Source organism: Pollachius pollachius (genome assembly GCF_949987615.1).
Source record: "Pollachius pollachius genome assembly, chromosome: 1".
In the NCBI taxonomy this organism is placed as follows: domain Eukaryota; kingdom Metazoa; phylum Chordata; class Actinopteri; order Gadiformes; family Gadidae; genus Pollachius; species Pollachius pollachius.
The window spans coordinates 18,229,818-18,243,884 of NC_136934.1; the positions used below are offsets into that span (position 1 = coordinate 18,229,818).

The following is a 14,067-nucleotide window of genomic DNA, read 5'->3' on the forward strand; positions in this document are numbered from 1 at the left end:
GCACACGCACACACACACACGCGCGCACGCACACACGCGCAGGGGCCTTGTTTGTTCCTGAAGCTCCAGCCGTGAGGAGACTACTCCAGAAGGAGCGGGCGACATGAGGGCGGGCGGGGCTGGAATGTAAACACGCAGGCCGCGGGACGGGGTCTGCCCCTCACAGGGTCCCTGTCCTCTCACCGTTTCTTGAGGCAAGTGTTCATTAGGCAGGTCCTGCTTACGGGACGCGTACAGCGGATGTGAACTTCTTATCAGCCACAAGACAAAACGGGTGACTTCCTGCTGAATGGAACGATGTCCATACAGCAGCACCATGGATACAGTGGCGCCTCCATGCTCTGAAGCAGGAGGAGGACTTGAACAGACCTCTGCATCCATGGGGAGGGAGTGTGGGGGCTCAGGAGACCAGCGCGTCTCAGGTCTGAGGGCTGAGTAAACAGAGGTCCTGATTGGTGGAGCCCAAGACTCCTTGTTTCTGCAGATCTTTCCTGCAGCTGCTGCAGCGGAAACATAGTTTCCTAAACAACACTATTTGGTTTTGTGTACATTCTTTCATGCTAACTTCACTGGTTGTTTATTATCAGCGGTGAATTTGATACCCATGATGGACCTATTAGGAGTGTGTGTGCGTTGGTGAGAAAACAAAAAAGCTATTTACTGCCCAACAAGTCAAGTCTATTGTCCATTCAAGTAGTCCAGTAGCCACAGAAGGACGCCAACTAAACAACAGAGACAACAACCAATTGTCCCGCTTCTGTTCCCTACAAACAGTCGTGCATTCTCCACCGCGGCTAGCCTGCCCCCTCCCCCATCCTCCTCTCCCCTCCTGCCCCCTCAGCAGAACGCTTGCTGCTCGCTGGCTCCTCATCACATCTACACTAGCCTCTGTTCCTACACACAGCGTCTCGATGATCTGGGCCTGACATGGGTCTAACCTGGGCCTGACCTGGGTCAGATCCCCTCGTCATCGCTCTTGTGTTCAAAGACTTCATAGTCTCCGCCGTCTCCCACGGCAACCAGGATTCCAGTGTGAGGAGGGGTTTCAGCGAGAGCCGGTGGAGTGACAAGCCGTGCGTGTGGCGGATCAGACCGCAGCGTCCCACCGCATGGCCTGGACCGCTCCACAGGCTTAGGGAGCGGGGATCCAAACCTACAGATCGGATCCACTGGGAACGCCCCTTGAAGATCTGGATGCCGTGAATAAGCTACAAACCGACTCTTACTGCTGCTAGTTAACAGGTAGACCGACCCTAACCAAGGTAACTAACCCTAACCCCACCCGCCCAGCCCGGTACATCAGACAGAACTAGCGGACCCAGGGGGCTGTACCTGCTCTCTGGCCGGCGGCGGTGGTGATGCGTGGAGCCATGTGGGTGACGGGCAGCGTGGAGCCTCTGGACGCAGGCGTGGACGAGGAGGAGGAGGAGGAGGCGCTGGTGGAGCGCCCGTCCTTGATCTCGATGGTCAGGAAGGTCTTCATGTCGGCCTCTGCGTCTCCCGGGAGGTTCTGGAGTCCCGCCGGCGGGCCGCTCTCCTCCTGAGAGTCCCCGGGGGCGGAGCTCCTGGCCCCGCCCACCGAGCTCTGCCATTGGCCGGCCGAAGACTGGAGTTTCCCGGCCGCACCTCCGGGGGGGAGGGCGGTATCGGAGGCCGAGGCTGAGCGGTCTCCCGGGGCGACGAGGGATGCTCCGTACAGCGAGGCGGGCCTGGGGGGGTTCCTCTGGCGGAGGGGGCCGCCGTTCTCCAGAGAGGTCTTCTTCAGGGGGGGGTCGCTGGCGCTGGGCTCACAGAACTTACGCATCCGGTCGCGGACGGAGTTGGTCCGGATGAACGAGACCGGGGGGAACGGTTTGGCCTGATCTGATCCTGAGGACGATAGACAACATGAACACATGAAACAACAATCTGCTCCTGAAGAGGAGACAACACACAACATGAACACATGTTGTAATGAACACATGAAACAAACAGAGCATCTTTTTATTGAGGTTGAATTAGCAGTTATCCAAAAGACTTGGGTTTGGGTCATCTCTTTGTCAGTTGTGTCTCCTAATCACCTTCTATTTATGAGCTAGGCTCCTCCCTTCAACAAGTTGTTCAATGATTTAATCAATGTTCATTAAGTCGGTAAAGGATTCAATTCAACAACTTAATGAAGAACCACTTTCTTCTGCCCTGTTCCACCTCGTTCTTTTGGAATCTGATCCATTTCTATACTTGGAGTATAGAACTAACTAAAGTAACTCCATGCTGCCGTGATTCCTTCTGTTCTGTACACTCTGTCAGACTCATCCTCTGGTCTGTGTTTGTGTGGAAATGTTAATGTTATGACTTGTAAAAAGAGACAAACGACATAAAGAGTACATGTGCTGGAAACCCATTATTTATCAGACTGGGGGATTCCAGCTGCTGTCCTTTTAAGGGAAGCTGTCCATGCTTATTGGAGGTATTGTGTTTAAACGTGTAGCAATAGCAGCAAAACAACCACTAAACTGAGATCGGGTTCGAAAAACTTACACGCAGAACTGGGATTGTACCAAATCATTATTTTTGTCATAATAATAATATTCTATTAAATAATAGCAATCGTATTTTGCTGGAGGATTTTGTAAGGATCAGAATATACGTAGATAACACAATGATGTGAGCGAAAGACTTTGACTCTCCTAAGAGGGTTGAGACGTAATCCACAAAGGGAACTAGGGGAGGACTGGTTCATGAAGTATGATGTTATCACAGCCCACTGGGCTGCCCCCACTGTCCCCTCTGATGTCAGCCAAGTGGCCAGGCAGCTATTTCTGGACTCACCAGTATCCTTCACTCTGCCCTGAGGAGCCCGGGGTGGATCCCGGGTGCTCACCGCTGCCTGAGAGGGAGACAGACACGATGCAGGTTAGCACAACAAGGCTGTCATCTTGGCTGAGATCATGCGTGTGAGAGAGTGGTTCATTGGTCCACGCACGCACGCACGCACGCACGCACGGATGTCTAATTGTGTAGCGCTGGGGTTAGCAGCGCAGTGCGCCTGGTCTATTTCTGGTGAAGAGCGAGCGATGGGCCCCAGAGTGTTTAGATTACTCCCAGGACACCGAGAATCAGCCAGGGAACCTCATCTTCAGGGAACAATGAGGAAACGGCCCGCTTTGGTCCTCTGTGTTTGTTGGGGAAACCGAGTGAATTCGGGTCATGTAAGGGCCAGAATACCGTTCTCATGTTTTCGTTGGTTTCTCGCGTTGGCTGGACATCTGTGTCAGACCTTTGTCCCGTCAGCCAGTGGTGGAATCAAGTCTCCATTTCAATCTGCTCTGTATCTCTACGCTGTAGAGCCTGAGATGTCTAAAGTCAGACACATCAGAACCTGATGCTCAGAGCAGCTGAACCCATCAGGGCCCGACCAATGCTGACACCAGCGGAGCTTCCACGGCTGCTTGGGGTTCTGGGTTCTGTTGGGCTGGAGATACACCAGAGGGGCTGGGGACAGACCTGGAGACAGTCCATGACGGAGTCCATTGCTCTCTGACACCAGCCCCCCCCCCCCCCCCCCCCTTCAAACGGCTCACAGAGCTCTGAGGGGAAGCAGAACCGGTCCCCCCCCCCCCCCACACACACACAAACACACACACACACACACACACACACACACACACACACACACACACCTCTCGTTTTGTTTGCGTTGCCGGGTAACGGAGACAAACAGGCCGGTGTGCGGCCACATTCAGGTGTTTACACATGCTCCCTGTCACTGAGGCACGGCCGTTAGTCTCACATGAGGAAGGACAAATATGTATTTGAAGAGAGCCAGAAGACAGACACACACACACACACACACACACACACACACACACACACACACACACACACACACACACACACACACACACACACACACACACACACACACACACACACACACACACACACACACACACACACACTCAAACACACCCAGCTGAAGAGGCCCAACACTCCCCTCTAGTGGTGAGGGCATGGAGGGTTTGTGTGAAACAGTAAATGATTGGTCTACCGCAACGCGGATTGGGGGTTCTGTGTGTACATGGGTTCTAATCCCTTCCCTTGGTTCTGTGTGGACATGGGTTCTAATCCCGGCCCCTGGTTCTGTGTTGACATGGGTTCTAATCCCTTCCCTTGGTTCTGTGTGGACATGGGTTCTAATCCCGGCCCCTGGTTCTGTCTGGACATGGGATCTAATCCCGACCCCTGGTTCTGTCTGGACATGGGATCTAATCCCGACCCCTGGTTCTGTCTGGACATGGGTTCTAATGCCGGCCCCTGGTTCTAAGTGGACATGGGTTCTAATCCCAACCCCCCGTTCTGTGTGTGCAGAGACTGCATGGTGTTCATGGGAGTATCTCTGGGTCTTCTTCAGGAACCCTAAAGGTCTCCTTCGGTGTGAATGATGGTGAGTATGTGTAAGGGAGTAAGGAGCTGGTAGTCTGTACCTCCTGCCGGGGGACTTCAGTCTGTCCAGCTGCACTGCCGTTCAGAAGGCCGTGTTTGGAGCTGGGGTCTGGCTTGGCTAGAACGGCCCCGTCTGGCTGCTCCTGGTCGGGGATGTCAGAGGAGCAGGGCTGGGGGCGGCCGTCGTCGGCCTCTGAGTCCATGCTGGAAGGAGAGCTGCTCATGGGCCGCTCCGCCGCTGCCCCCCTCCCTTCAGACAGCGGTGCTGAGTCCAGGCGCTTCCTTGACAACGGGCCGCCGCTGTCCCCCGAGCTGCCGGTGCCAGAGCTGGGCCGGGGCCCCCCGCTGGATCCTGAGGAGCACGAGTCCGTCCGCGGCCGGTCCCCGGAGCTCCTCTCTGAGGCCTGGCTCTGATCCGAGGCCCCGGAGTCGGCTCGGGGCCGGGCTGCGGGCGGCTCGGCCGGGCTCCGCTCCGGGGGGCCGGGGTCCGGAAGGGGGGACGTGGAGTGGCCCTGCAGGTCGGTCAGGGCCAGCTCTGGTTCTGGGGCCGCAGACTCCAGATGGGTCGGTCCCAAGGCCATCTCCTGGACCAGGGGGTCTAGGACCAGCACCATGCCTGGTTTAGGAGCTGTGTGAAAGGAGAACAGTAACACAATGTTCAGTCAATAGGAACGGTTGATTTACATCACAATAAAACACACACACACACACGACAATAGTAACGCAGTGCTTCTGAACCATGAACTCAGAACTTTCTCCGAGAAATCAGGCAGAGTCAGGAGGAGAATCAACAGACAGAAGCCAGCGAGCAGCGATCTTATCGGCGTAAAGAGGCGGCGCTAAGGCTTCTGGGGGAAATGAACCCCTTCCTGAAGACCCTGGAGGACGGCTCTGGGACTCCCCCGTATCACGGGATCAAAGAGGAGCCTGGGGGGTGGGAGGGGTGGGGCAGGAGGAAGGCATTTCCTCCCCTTCCTCCCCAGCTCCTGTGAGGGAGGGCACGCTGGTGGAGGGAAGTTCTTAAAAACGGACCTATACGAAGGTTTGATGGTGGAGCTGGAGGAGTTAAGGGCTTGAAGAGGAAGTGCAGGAGGAAGCGGGGGTGAAATCGAGCCCAGGACAAGTACTTCCTCCCTCCCTCCCTCCCTCCCTCCCTCCTTCCCTCCTTCCCTGCCACCGCCTTAACAAGCTTGGATTCCTCCTCCAGTATACCAGAGTATACCACCGTAAACCACCGTTCACCACCGTCTACCAGTTTAAAATGTAGTTCAACATGCAGTTTAACATGTAGTTTAACATGTAAACGACCTGTTTCTTAGGTGTTTCCAACCATCTCATCCACTCGTTCAGGTCGCCCCCCACGGAAGCGGAACAGCGCACAAAGTGACACCTTCTAATTAGTTGACAATTGCTTCTGAAACTTGAATGCTAAGTGTAGAACTCATTACACGACGATAACATTTTTATGCAAAGATGGAAACCTGATCCTGACACTTTGTGTTGTTTTTTATCCCAGTTAATGAGATAAGGCTATATTTAACTCTGTGTTCCAATTATGGGAACCAATTATGGCTGAGCTTGGCTATGGGCCCATGATGGCTGAGCTGGGATCAGCCCCACAGTGCCATTAGCACTGCAGCACAGAGCTGTGGCGTTAAAGTCGTGTCAGAGCAAGTTCAGGGGGAAACCGACGCCGTCATTATTGGATAATGAGAGACTTGTTTTGGAGCTCTAGGCTTATTATCAACGCACCGTGTACCACGCTGCCACTTATTGTTTAGAGGACGCTGAGAGAGTCTCTTAAAGAGCGGAGGAGTTCAAAGCTGAGAACAAGATTAGTGCCCAGAGCCTGGACACACATTCCACACACACACACACACACACAAGAACCAGGCAGGACACATCTCAGCCTCTAGACCCCAGCCTGTGAATAACGAGACGAGACCACTCGTCAAGAGGAATTTAGGTTTAGGACTAAAACTACAATAGGGTTAGTGATATTATTAGTGATTGTGATATTATAAGATAGGATATTGTGATTGTGATTATTCATCGGGATTAACATTATCAATGATCAGTTAGTGTTCCGTGGCGTCTTTTGTATGTAAAAAAGTTTTATAAAGTATTTGCACAGCAACGGTTTGTAATTTGGTGTACAAAAACTTTTTTTCTTAAACTGAATAAGTTCATTGTGACCTTTCATGATTAGCCGATTACATCAAAGATTAGTTAAAGATAATTTTAATTGAGCAGCCCTTACTTGGGGCTGAGCTAGTAAGGGCATGGAGGGGGTGGGGGGATTCTGTCAGGCAGGAAAAAGAAGCAGAAGATGGAATGGGCCTGTGGTAGAGGCCCTCCCAGACCAGCTCCAGATCCTCTAAGTTTATCCGGGATTGTGGACCACTTTACCTCTGCTGGAACGTCAAACACTCAACACGCATCAACCACAGCCTGCAGCCGCGCCCAGTCCTCCCCGAGCGCCGACTTCCTGTGTCATTGTGTCCTGGCGTCCATTTCCAGAGGCTCTTACCCAAAACATCTCAGGCTCTCCTAAGGTGGCCCTCCTGCAGCCCCGGCGTGACCCCTGGACCAAATTGTAAGGCGTGGATCGGGGAATGTTTTGTGAGTTGCCCACATCAAATCTCTGCAGGGCTGTTCTGCTGCTCTCTATAGCGAGGGGAACGTGAGCGCTGGCCCTCAGCTCCCTGTAGCTACGTCTAAACCTTCAAGTCTGTGGGCAGGAGAAACCAGAACCAAGGCCAGACCAGACCGGACCGGACCACACAGCATGATTGATGCACGTCAACCTCAAGCATCGTTCTGGTCCAGCCGTTTCAGAGTCAAATTGAAGAGAAGAAAGAAGATATGGACTCACTTGACCTTCAGGTGAACAAAGTTGTTAGAAGATGTAGTAGTAGTGGAAGTAGTGGAAGTAGTATTTGGAGGTTGAATAAATATTAAGGGGCAGGAACGTTTGTTAGACGGATCCCAAGCACATTTACACATTCGGTAAATGTCGAAATTTTATGTTTGTCATTATTAGATTTTTCCAATTAGAATTTCATTTGAACAGTTTGAGGTTTGAACTAAACCTGCCAGCAGTCTGCAGCTGGACATTCCTGGGACGCCCCGTCTTTATTTTAAGAAACCAACTCGTAACTATTTGAACTTTTTGTGTGGAACAAGGAAAAGGGGGAAACAAAAGATGTATGATGAGGTGTTTGTGGTGCGTTGCACTGGCAAAAGAACATGTAATTAGACAAACATTCACACACAAGGACTTTACCCAAAATGTTTTTCACCATACTTGGTCATAAAAATGTGTTTAAAACAGGATAAAAGCAACTACAGATACTCCTGGGAGCGATTCATTCTGTTACTCGGTCCTGAATAAACCCAGGAGTAGAACAACAATGGATGGCCTTCTGCAGCGGTCTGACTAGTGACGCAGGAGCAGCACCATCAGCGGGCCCCCGGTCTGCTGCTGAGGTAACTGTGCCCCCAAGAGCCCATCAACGGGCCCCCGTTCTCCTGCTGAGGTAAGAGGGAACCCCTAGAGCCCATCAATGGGCCCCCGTTCTGCTGATGAGGTGAATACGACCCCAGAGCTCATCAATGGGCCCCCGTTCCCCTGCTGAGGTAAGAGTGAACCCCTAGAGCTCATCAATGGGCCCCCGTTCTCCTGCTGAGGTAAGAGTGAACCCCTAGAGCACTCGGTGATCCTCAACAGGGTCAGACCTGTTTACCTGGGCCTGAACAAACAGCTCCTTAAGAGTCCTGCGGCTGCCGTTAAAACACTTCATTAAAGATTCAGAGGAGCTAGCTCTAATGTGAATGAACCATTAGAACCAATGAGCTAACAGGAGCCCTGGCCGCCAGGGAGGAGAACGGCTCCTTTAACAGCTCCTTCAGCGCGGCTGTTTTAACAAGCCGCCAGAGGAAATGAGTGGAGAGCAGCGGGTTGTTGTGGCACTACAGTGCTGCTGCGTGTCTGACTCATTCGCTTTTTTAGGACGTGACGTGTGACCAGGGCACACACACAGCCTTGTTTCTGACACACAATGACGGGGAAAGTGTGACCGGCGGCATGGAGGTGGGGGGCGAGAGCAGGGTGTTCAGTGCTGAGCTTGGAGGACATGGGGTTCAGTATCTGAAGGGCCGTTGAGCACCAACGGTCATGGGAGTGAAACCCTACCGGCCCTGTGCAGCTCGCTGCCTTGTTGCGTCTGCTGCCCGCGTGAATCCCGGATCTGTGATTTGATTGGCTCTCGCTCGCTGAGGGTCTCGCGTTCCGTCTCCTGTTAGAACGAAAACAACAAACAACCAAAACACATTAGAACCAAGTCGAGTATGGACTACCCAGCATGCAACCCAATTATATGACTCAGTTCATGACCGGATGTAGCAAATATGTAAACTGATGGATACTGTTGAATTTCCCCTGAGAACGGAGAAGGCGGAAGACAACACTGCTGTGTTTGAGGTCAAGGGTCAAAGGATCAGGGGTCAAAGGGTTCCTCTCAGAAGGTCAGGGTGTATGTGGTTGAGATAATATCGTTACACGAGGCGCCCACAAGGAAAGGAAAAATTCCATTGTATTGTCTAGCATACGGCCAATAGAGTTTGAGCTAAACTTCATTACACCATAATCTGTTGTGATATTTTCCAAGATTATCCATCAATCGCACCAATGGAGGTAGCGTTCAGATCTGCCAACATTATCAACTCCCCAAGGCCAACAGTTCCCCCCCCACCCCAAAGCTGGCCCCACATCAGCTCCTCCACGTTTCCATCCCAGAATGAGGAGGGTTTCTTTCTTTGCTATGACTGCCTAACCTGGGGATGGACGATGTGCATTCTGCATCTTCCAGTAAATGTCTTTCAATCCTCTGTGTCAGAGGCCCGGTAGACCCCCTGCCTAGGACCAGGATCTGGGCTCTGTCTGAGACCCGGTAGGCCCCCTGCCTAGGACCAGGATCTGGGCTCTGTCTGAGGCCCGGTAGACCCCCTGCCTAGGACCAGGATCTGGGCTCTGTCTGAGGCCCGGTAGACCCCCTGCCTAGGACCAGTTTCTGGGCTCTGTCTGAGGCCCGGTAGACCCCCTGCCTAGGACCAGGATCTGGGCTCTGTCTGAGGCCCGGTAGACCCCCTGCCTAGGACCAGGATCTGGGCTCTGTCTGAGACCCGGTAGGCCCCCTGCCTAGGACTAGGATCTGGGCTCTGTCTGAGACCCGGTAGGCCGTAGACCGGCTCAGCACCAGGGATCGGCTCCATCTGCTCCAGCGGAGCCTCAGCTCACAGCAGGACAGGAGGGGCAGACCGGCTCTGGCATGTGGGGAGGAGGCGCCGGACGGGGGTCTGGGGGAGAGGGGGGCAGGAGACGGAGGAGAGACCACCGTTGGCCCTTGGTGCCTGACCTTGAGCAGGGCTGTACGAGCAGATCAGCTGCACAAACACGGGGACTACTCCCTGCTCACACACACATGGCCGTCGCTCCCACCTCCAGAGCCTCAGCGCAGGGCTTGGAGCTCGCTGAAGGTTTGTTTTCCACGCGTGACAAAGGTTCAGTGTTCAGAGCTTCTGACAGAGAGGACTGCTCCTTAACCAGCTGTTTCTAAAGTAGGCCTGCACCGTAGGGGGCAGTTTAAGCCAGAAGAGTCTAATGTAAGAATAGTCCAACCATACTGTGGGCTAGGCCCTGGTGTAATCCTGGAAAAATATACACAACTTTTTTTTTTACCCCAAAGCAAACATTTTAACTGTACTCGTGCCAAATGTATAGCCTGCGACTTCAAGAGGCTTCTGAAGGTAAAGTCAACACACACGCACACGCACACGCACACACACACACACACACACACACACACACACACACACACACACACACCTTGGCCTCTGAAGGTCCATTAATCGCTCAAGGCTGATATGGGCTGCCTGTTGGAGTGAAACTAATGGGAGGACAAACAACCCTTTCAGGTCATGGGTATGAGATCAGTCTGAGAGGTGGGAATGACCTCACCTTTAGGTCTCTAGAGCGGCTGCCCTGAGATCAAAGTCTAAGGGCGCACTCACACTAGGCCATCCGTACCGTGCCCAAGTCCGTTTGACACCTGTACCGTACTCAAGTACGATTGCTGGCCGCCCCCCGCTGTGCCGCTTGCCTGTGCTCACACTAGGCAATCTCAACTGAGCCTGAGCCCGAAGTGTGCTCAGGCCACGGAATTGAACTGTACTTGAGTACGGTTGATGTGCTCACACTAGCCAAACGATCTAGACTTTAGGGGCGCAGAGGTGTCAAACAGCACGGTACAGATGGCCTAGTGTGAGTGTGCCCTGAATCAGGCGGCCGTTCAAACGCACGTCATCATAAAGACGCTCGACCTGATATGGAGAGAAGGTATCCCAGCTTGTTTGATCAGTTCTTCTGTGCTTGGGTAACCGGTTCCTGGTGGGCGGGCCTAAGCTTCCAACCACCAATGATACTCATGAGTCCTCCCACTCTTCACTGATCAAAACTCAACGCCACAACATGAAGCCCTCCTCTGTCTGCTCCCCGCCTCACGTGGAAACGCTCTGCGTGAAAATGGGTCACATATCGGGAGCTCCAATAAAATGGTAGCCCTCTTTAATGTCTTTGGGAAAAAAGTCAGCAGCATTTTACATTTGATGCGTGTGGAAATCCAATCGGAGATGAACCACTGCTGTGGACTGGATACCAGATACTCAGACCACATGTCTGGCCCGGCCTTTCCACTCACTCATATGGAAACATCCAGAACGTCACCACCACAGTCAATGGCAGGGTTTGATGTTTCAAGTGCCCTGGCCTGGGGAACTGTGGGGTAGGAGTGATTTATCTCTAGGGCAAATCTTTTATTGTTTATTTAAATAATAGCCATGCAAATGTTTGTTGCAATCGCTTTCCTTTTTTTTTACATACACAAAACAAATGAGCTGAAACAAAAAGTTTCCCTTTGCATTTCGTCCTGAAAGGCTTCAATGTCAGGAAGTGAGTGTACGAGCGGCGATAAGGACACAATGTGAGCGGGAGAAAGAACAACAGCAGCAGACCACTGAAACCCGTTAAAACCCAGATAACACTAGCCTTTACACCGAGAGAGCGAACCGCTGTCTACCAATGCTGCTGCTGCTGAGAGACAGAGTGGCTGACAGACAGGATGACAGACGGAGGTGGTCTTCACAGCTCCCGGTTAAACCACACGGAGCGTCCTGCCGCCAGAAAACGAGGGAGACGAGGGGAGGAGGGGAGGGGGGGAAGTAAAAGCTTGAGCTGATGCCAGCTTCTACACTGTCATTAGTGGTTCTCCTTCTGGTCCTCAGCCCTGACAGCAGACCTGGGCTGGTGGGAGGACGACACCACAACCCCCCCCCCCCCCCGAACCTGGGGGGCGCCCGGCAGACCGAAATACCGAAACACCAAAGGTCCAGATCTGTGTCTCTGTCTCTGGCGTTGGTTCTTCAAAAACACGTCAACAGGCGAAGGGAAGCTGGTCTCTCTGGTCTCTCCGACCACAGCAGGCGTGGGCCGCTGGACGGGTCTGCAACCAGCATCCCGCCACGAGAACGACAACAACACACAACAATGGGCCGAGCGAGGAGGCTGAGGCGGGACACCGGTATGTGAGCGGTCGTATTCTGGGACGCCCCCGATGGCCGCCGCCCTGCACTCACAGCGATGCTCTATTTACGGCGACTGACACTAGGACAGAGACGCTCCAGACAAATGAATCCTAACTTTTGTTTTTTATTTACGGATTGGATAAAAATGCGTCAAAGCAGCCACTCCGATGCGACCCAGACCGAAATGATCCGACTCCCCTCCTCTCCACAGGCAAGAGCCTCGGTGATCAGGGGTTATTGTGTTACACTGCAGCCCAAGAGGTTGCGTCTCCTCGCCCGTCACGCTGGGAGCCGCTGATCTCTGCAGCAGCTGCCGAGATTCACCACAGTCAGGATTTACTGTCTGGCTGAGGAGGGGCTGGGCTTTCCAGCGGGGGCTCCTGGCGAGTTGGTGTGCTGGTCTGAGCTCCACGTGAGCAGACCCGCTGGTCTACTTTCCATGACTGCATCAAGGAGACGTTGGGCCGGGGTGCTGGAGGGCTCCCACCGGGGGGGGATACAGTAGCATGGACTTCTCTGTGTAGTATACTCAGTTACACACGCTCCGCCCCCCCACACACACATACACCGACAGAAACACACACACACACACACTGATGCACACACTATCTCTCTCACACACACAAACACACACACTGACACACAGACACAATCCCTCTCACAAAGACACAACCCCCCCGCCCCCCCCCCCCCCCCCCACACACACACACACACACACACACACACACACACAGTCCAGAGAGAAAGAAAATACCACCAAAGCCACACACACACCAACACACACAGGAATGCCTTCAGGCTCAAATCCTACTGATGCTCTCCATAAATTGCCAACCTCAGCTTACTTTCTGCTGCCACTGTTTTCCCCAAAACAACCCACTTTAGGGGTCACATTTTCACAATATCTTGCTTACTTCTCTCCCACTCTCCAAATCCTCCAGAGTAAAGGAAAGCAGTCTGCCTCCTACACACCTCAGCACCAACTGTCAACTCGCCGTGGTAAATTACCCCAAACCCATTCTTCACTCTACAGTTCGTTCACTTCGCGGCAGTCACCCCCGGCAACCAGGAACCATCTTCCTCTGACCTTCTGCTGAGCCTTCTACTTCAAAACCATTTGAAAAAGAATCTCCATAGCAACCGAAATCCCATCCCATCCCCTCCCTAGATCACAGTCGAAATACCAGAGAGATGGCTGAACACTTCCTTAGAACCAAAACCAAACAGATCCCAGGCATGAAGAACTAAAACAAAAAGGTATCCTCAGTATCTGACCTCCCAGGACAGGCACTGATCTGGGGTTAATGGTATTACAAGACATCCCAGAGCAGGCACTGGTCTGGGGCTGATGGGATTACAAGACATCCCAGAGCAGGCACTGGTCTGGGGCTGATGGGATTACAAGACATCCCAGATCAGGCACTGGTCTGGGGCTGATGGGATTACAAGACATCCTAGAGCAGGCACTGGTCTGGGGGTGATAGTAGTACCAGTCCCATTAAAGAATCCTGGGTGGAAAAGATTTAAAACAGAGAAATAAAGAAAAAACAGAAAAAAAATATGATTTACCTCCAATCCCAGGCTGGTCCCCTGAATCCTTCTCCCTCGTTTCCTACTTCGCTTACTACTCACCCTCAGTCACTCCTCTCTCTCCCTCAGTCACTCCTCTCTCTCTCTACAGTAGATGCGTTCTAGAGTGAGAAAGTCTTCAGCTCTGCCCCTGAACTCCCGGAGCCACATCACACACTCAGACACACACATACTCAAATACACACACAAGGATAACACCGGCCCCTCCCTTCACTTCCCCTCCCTCCCCTTCTGTCTCCAGAGCAACCCCCCCCCCCCCCCCCCCCCCCCCCACACACACACACACACACACACACACACACACACACACACACACACACACACACACACACACACACACACACACACACACACACACACACACATTTAAAGACTCGCTCGTGTGGTTGACACATTAACTTTTCACACATT

The 14,067-nt window shown here is 52.9% G+C and overlaps 1 protein-coding gene across 2 annotated transcripts in view; it reads right to left on the bottom strand.

Annotated features, from left to right (window-relative positions):
* Positions 1-14,067, bottom strand: part of smtnb (smoothelin b) — a 52,416-nt gene that overhangs the window by 17,860 nt on the left and 20,489 nt on the right. The window contains exons 1-5 of one of the 2 annotated variants that reach the window (XM_079740781.1): positions 13,636-13,746; positions 8,621-8,723; positions 4,467-5,053; positions 2,812-2,869; positions 1,333-1,869 (exon numbers count right to left, since the gene is read on the bottom strand). In XM_079740781.1, coding sequence (XP_079596907.1) covers positions 1,333-1,869; positions 2,812-2,869; positions 4,467-5,039 — 1,168 coding nt within the window. In that variant the 5' untranslated portion in view covers positions 5,040-5,053; positions 8,621-8,723; positions 13,636-13,746. Of the gene's footprint in view, positions 1-1,332; positions 1,870-2,811; positions 2,870-4,466; positions 5,054-8,620; positions 8,724-13,635; positions 13,747-14,067 lie in introns of those variants that run through there. The other variant, XM_079740780.1, reaches the window with a different exon arrangement.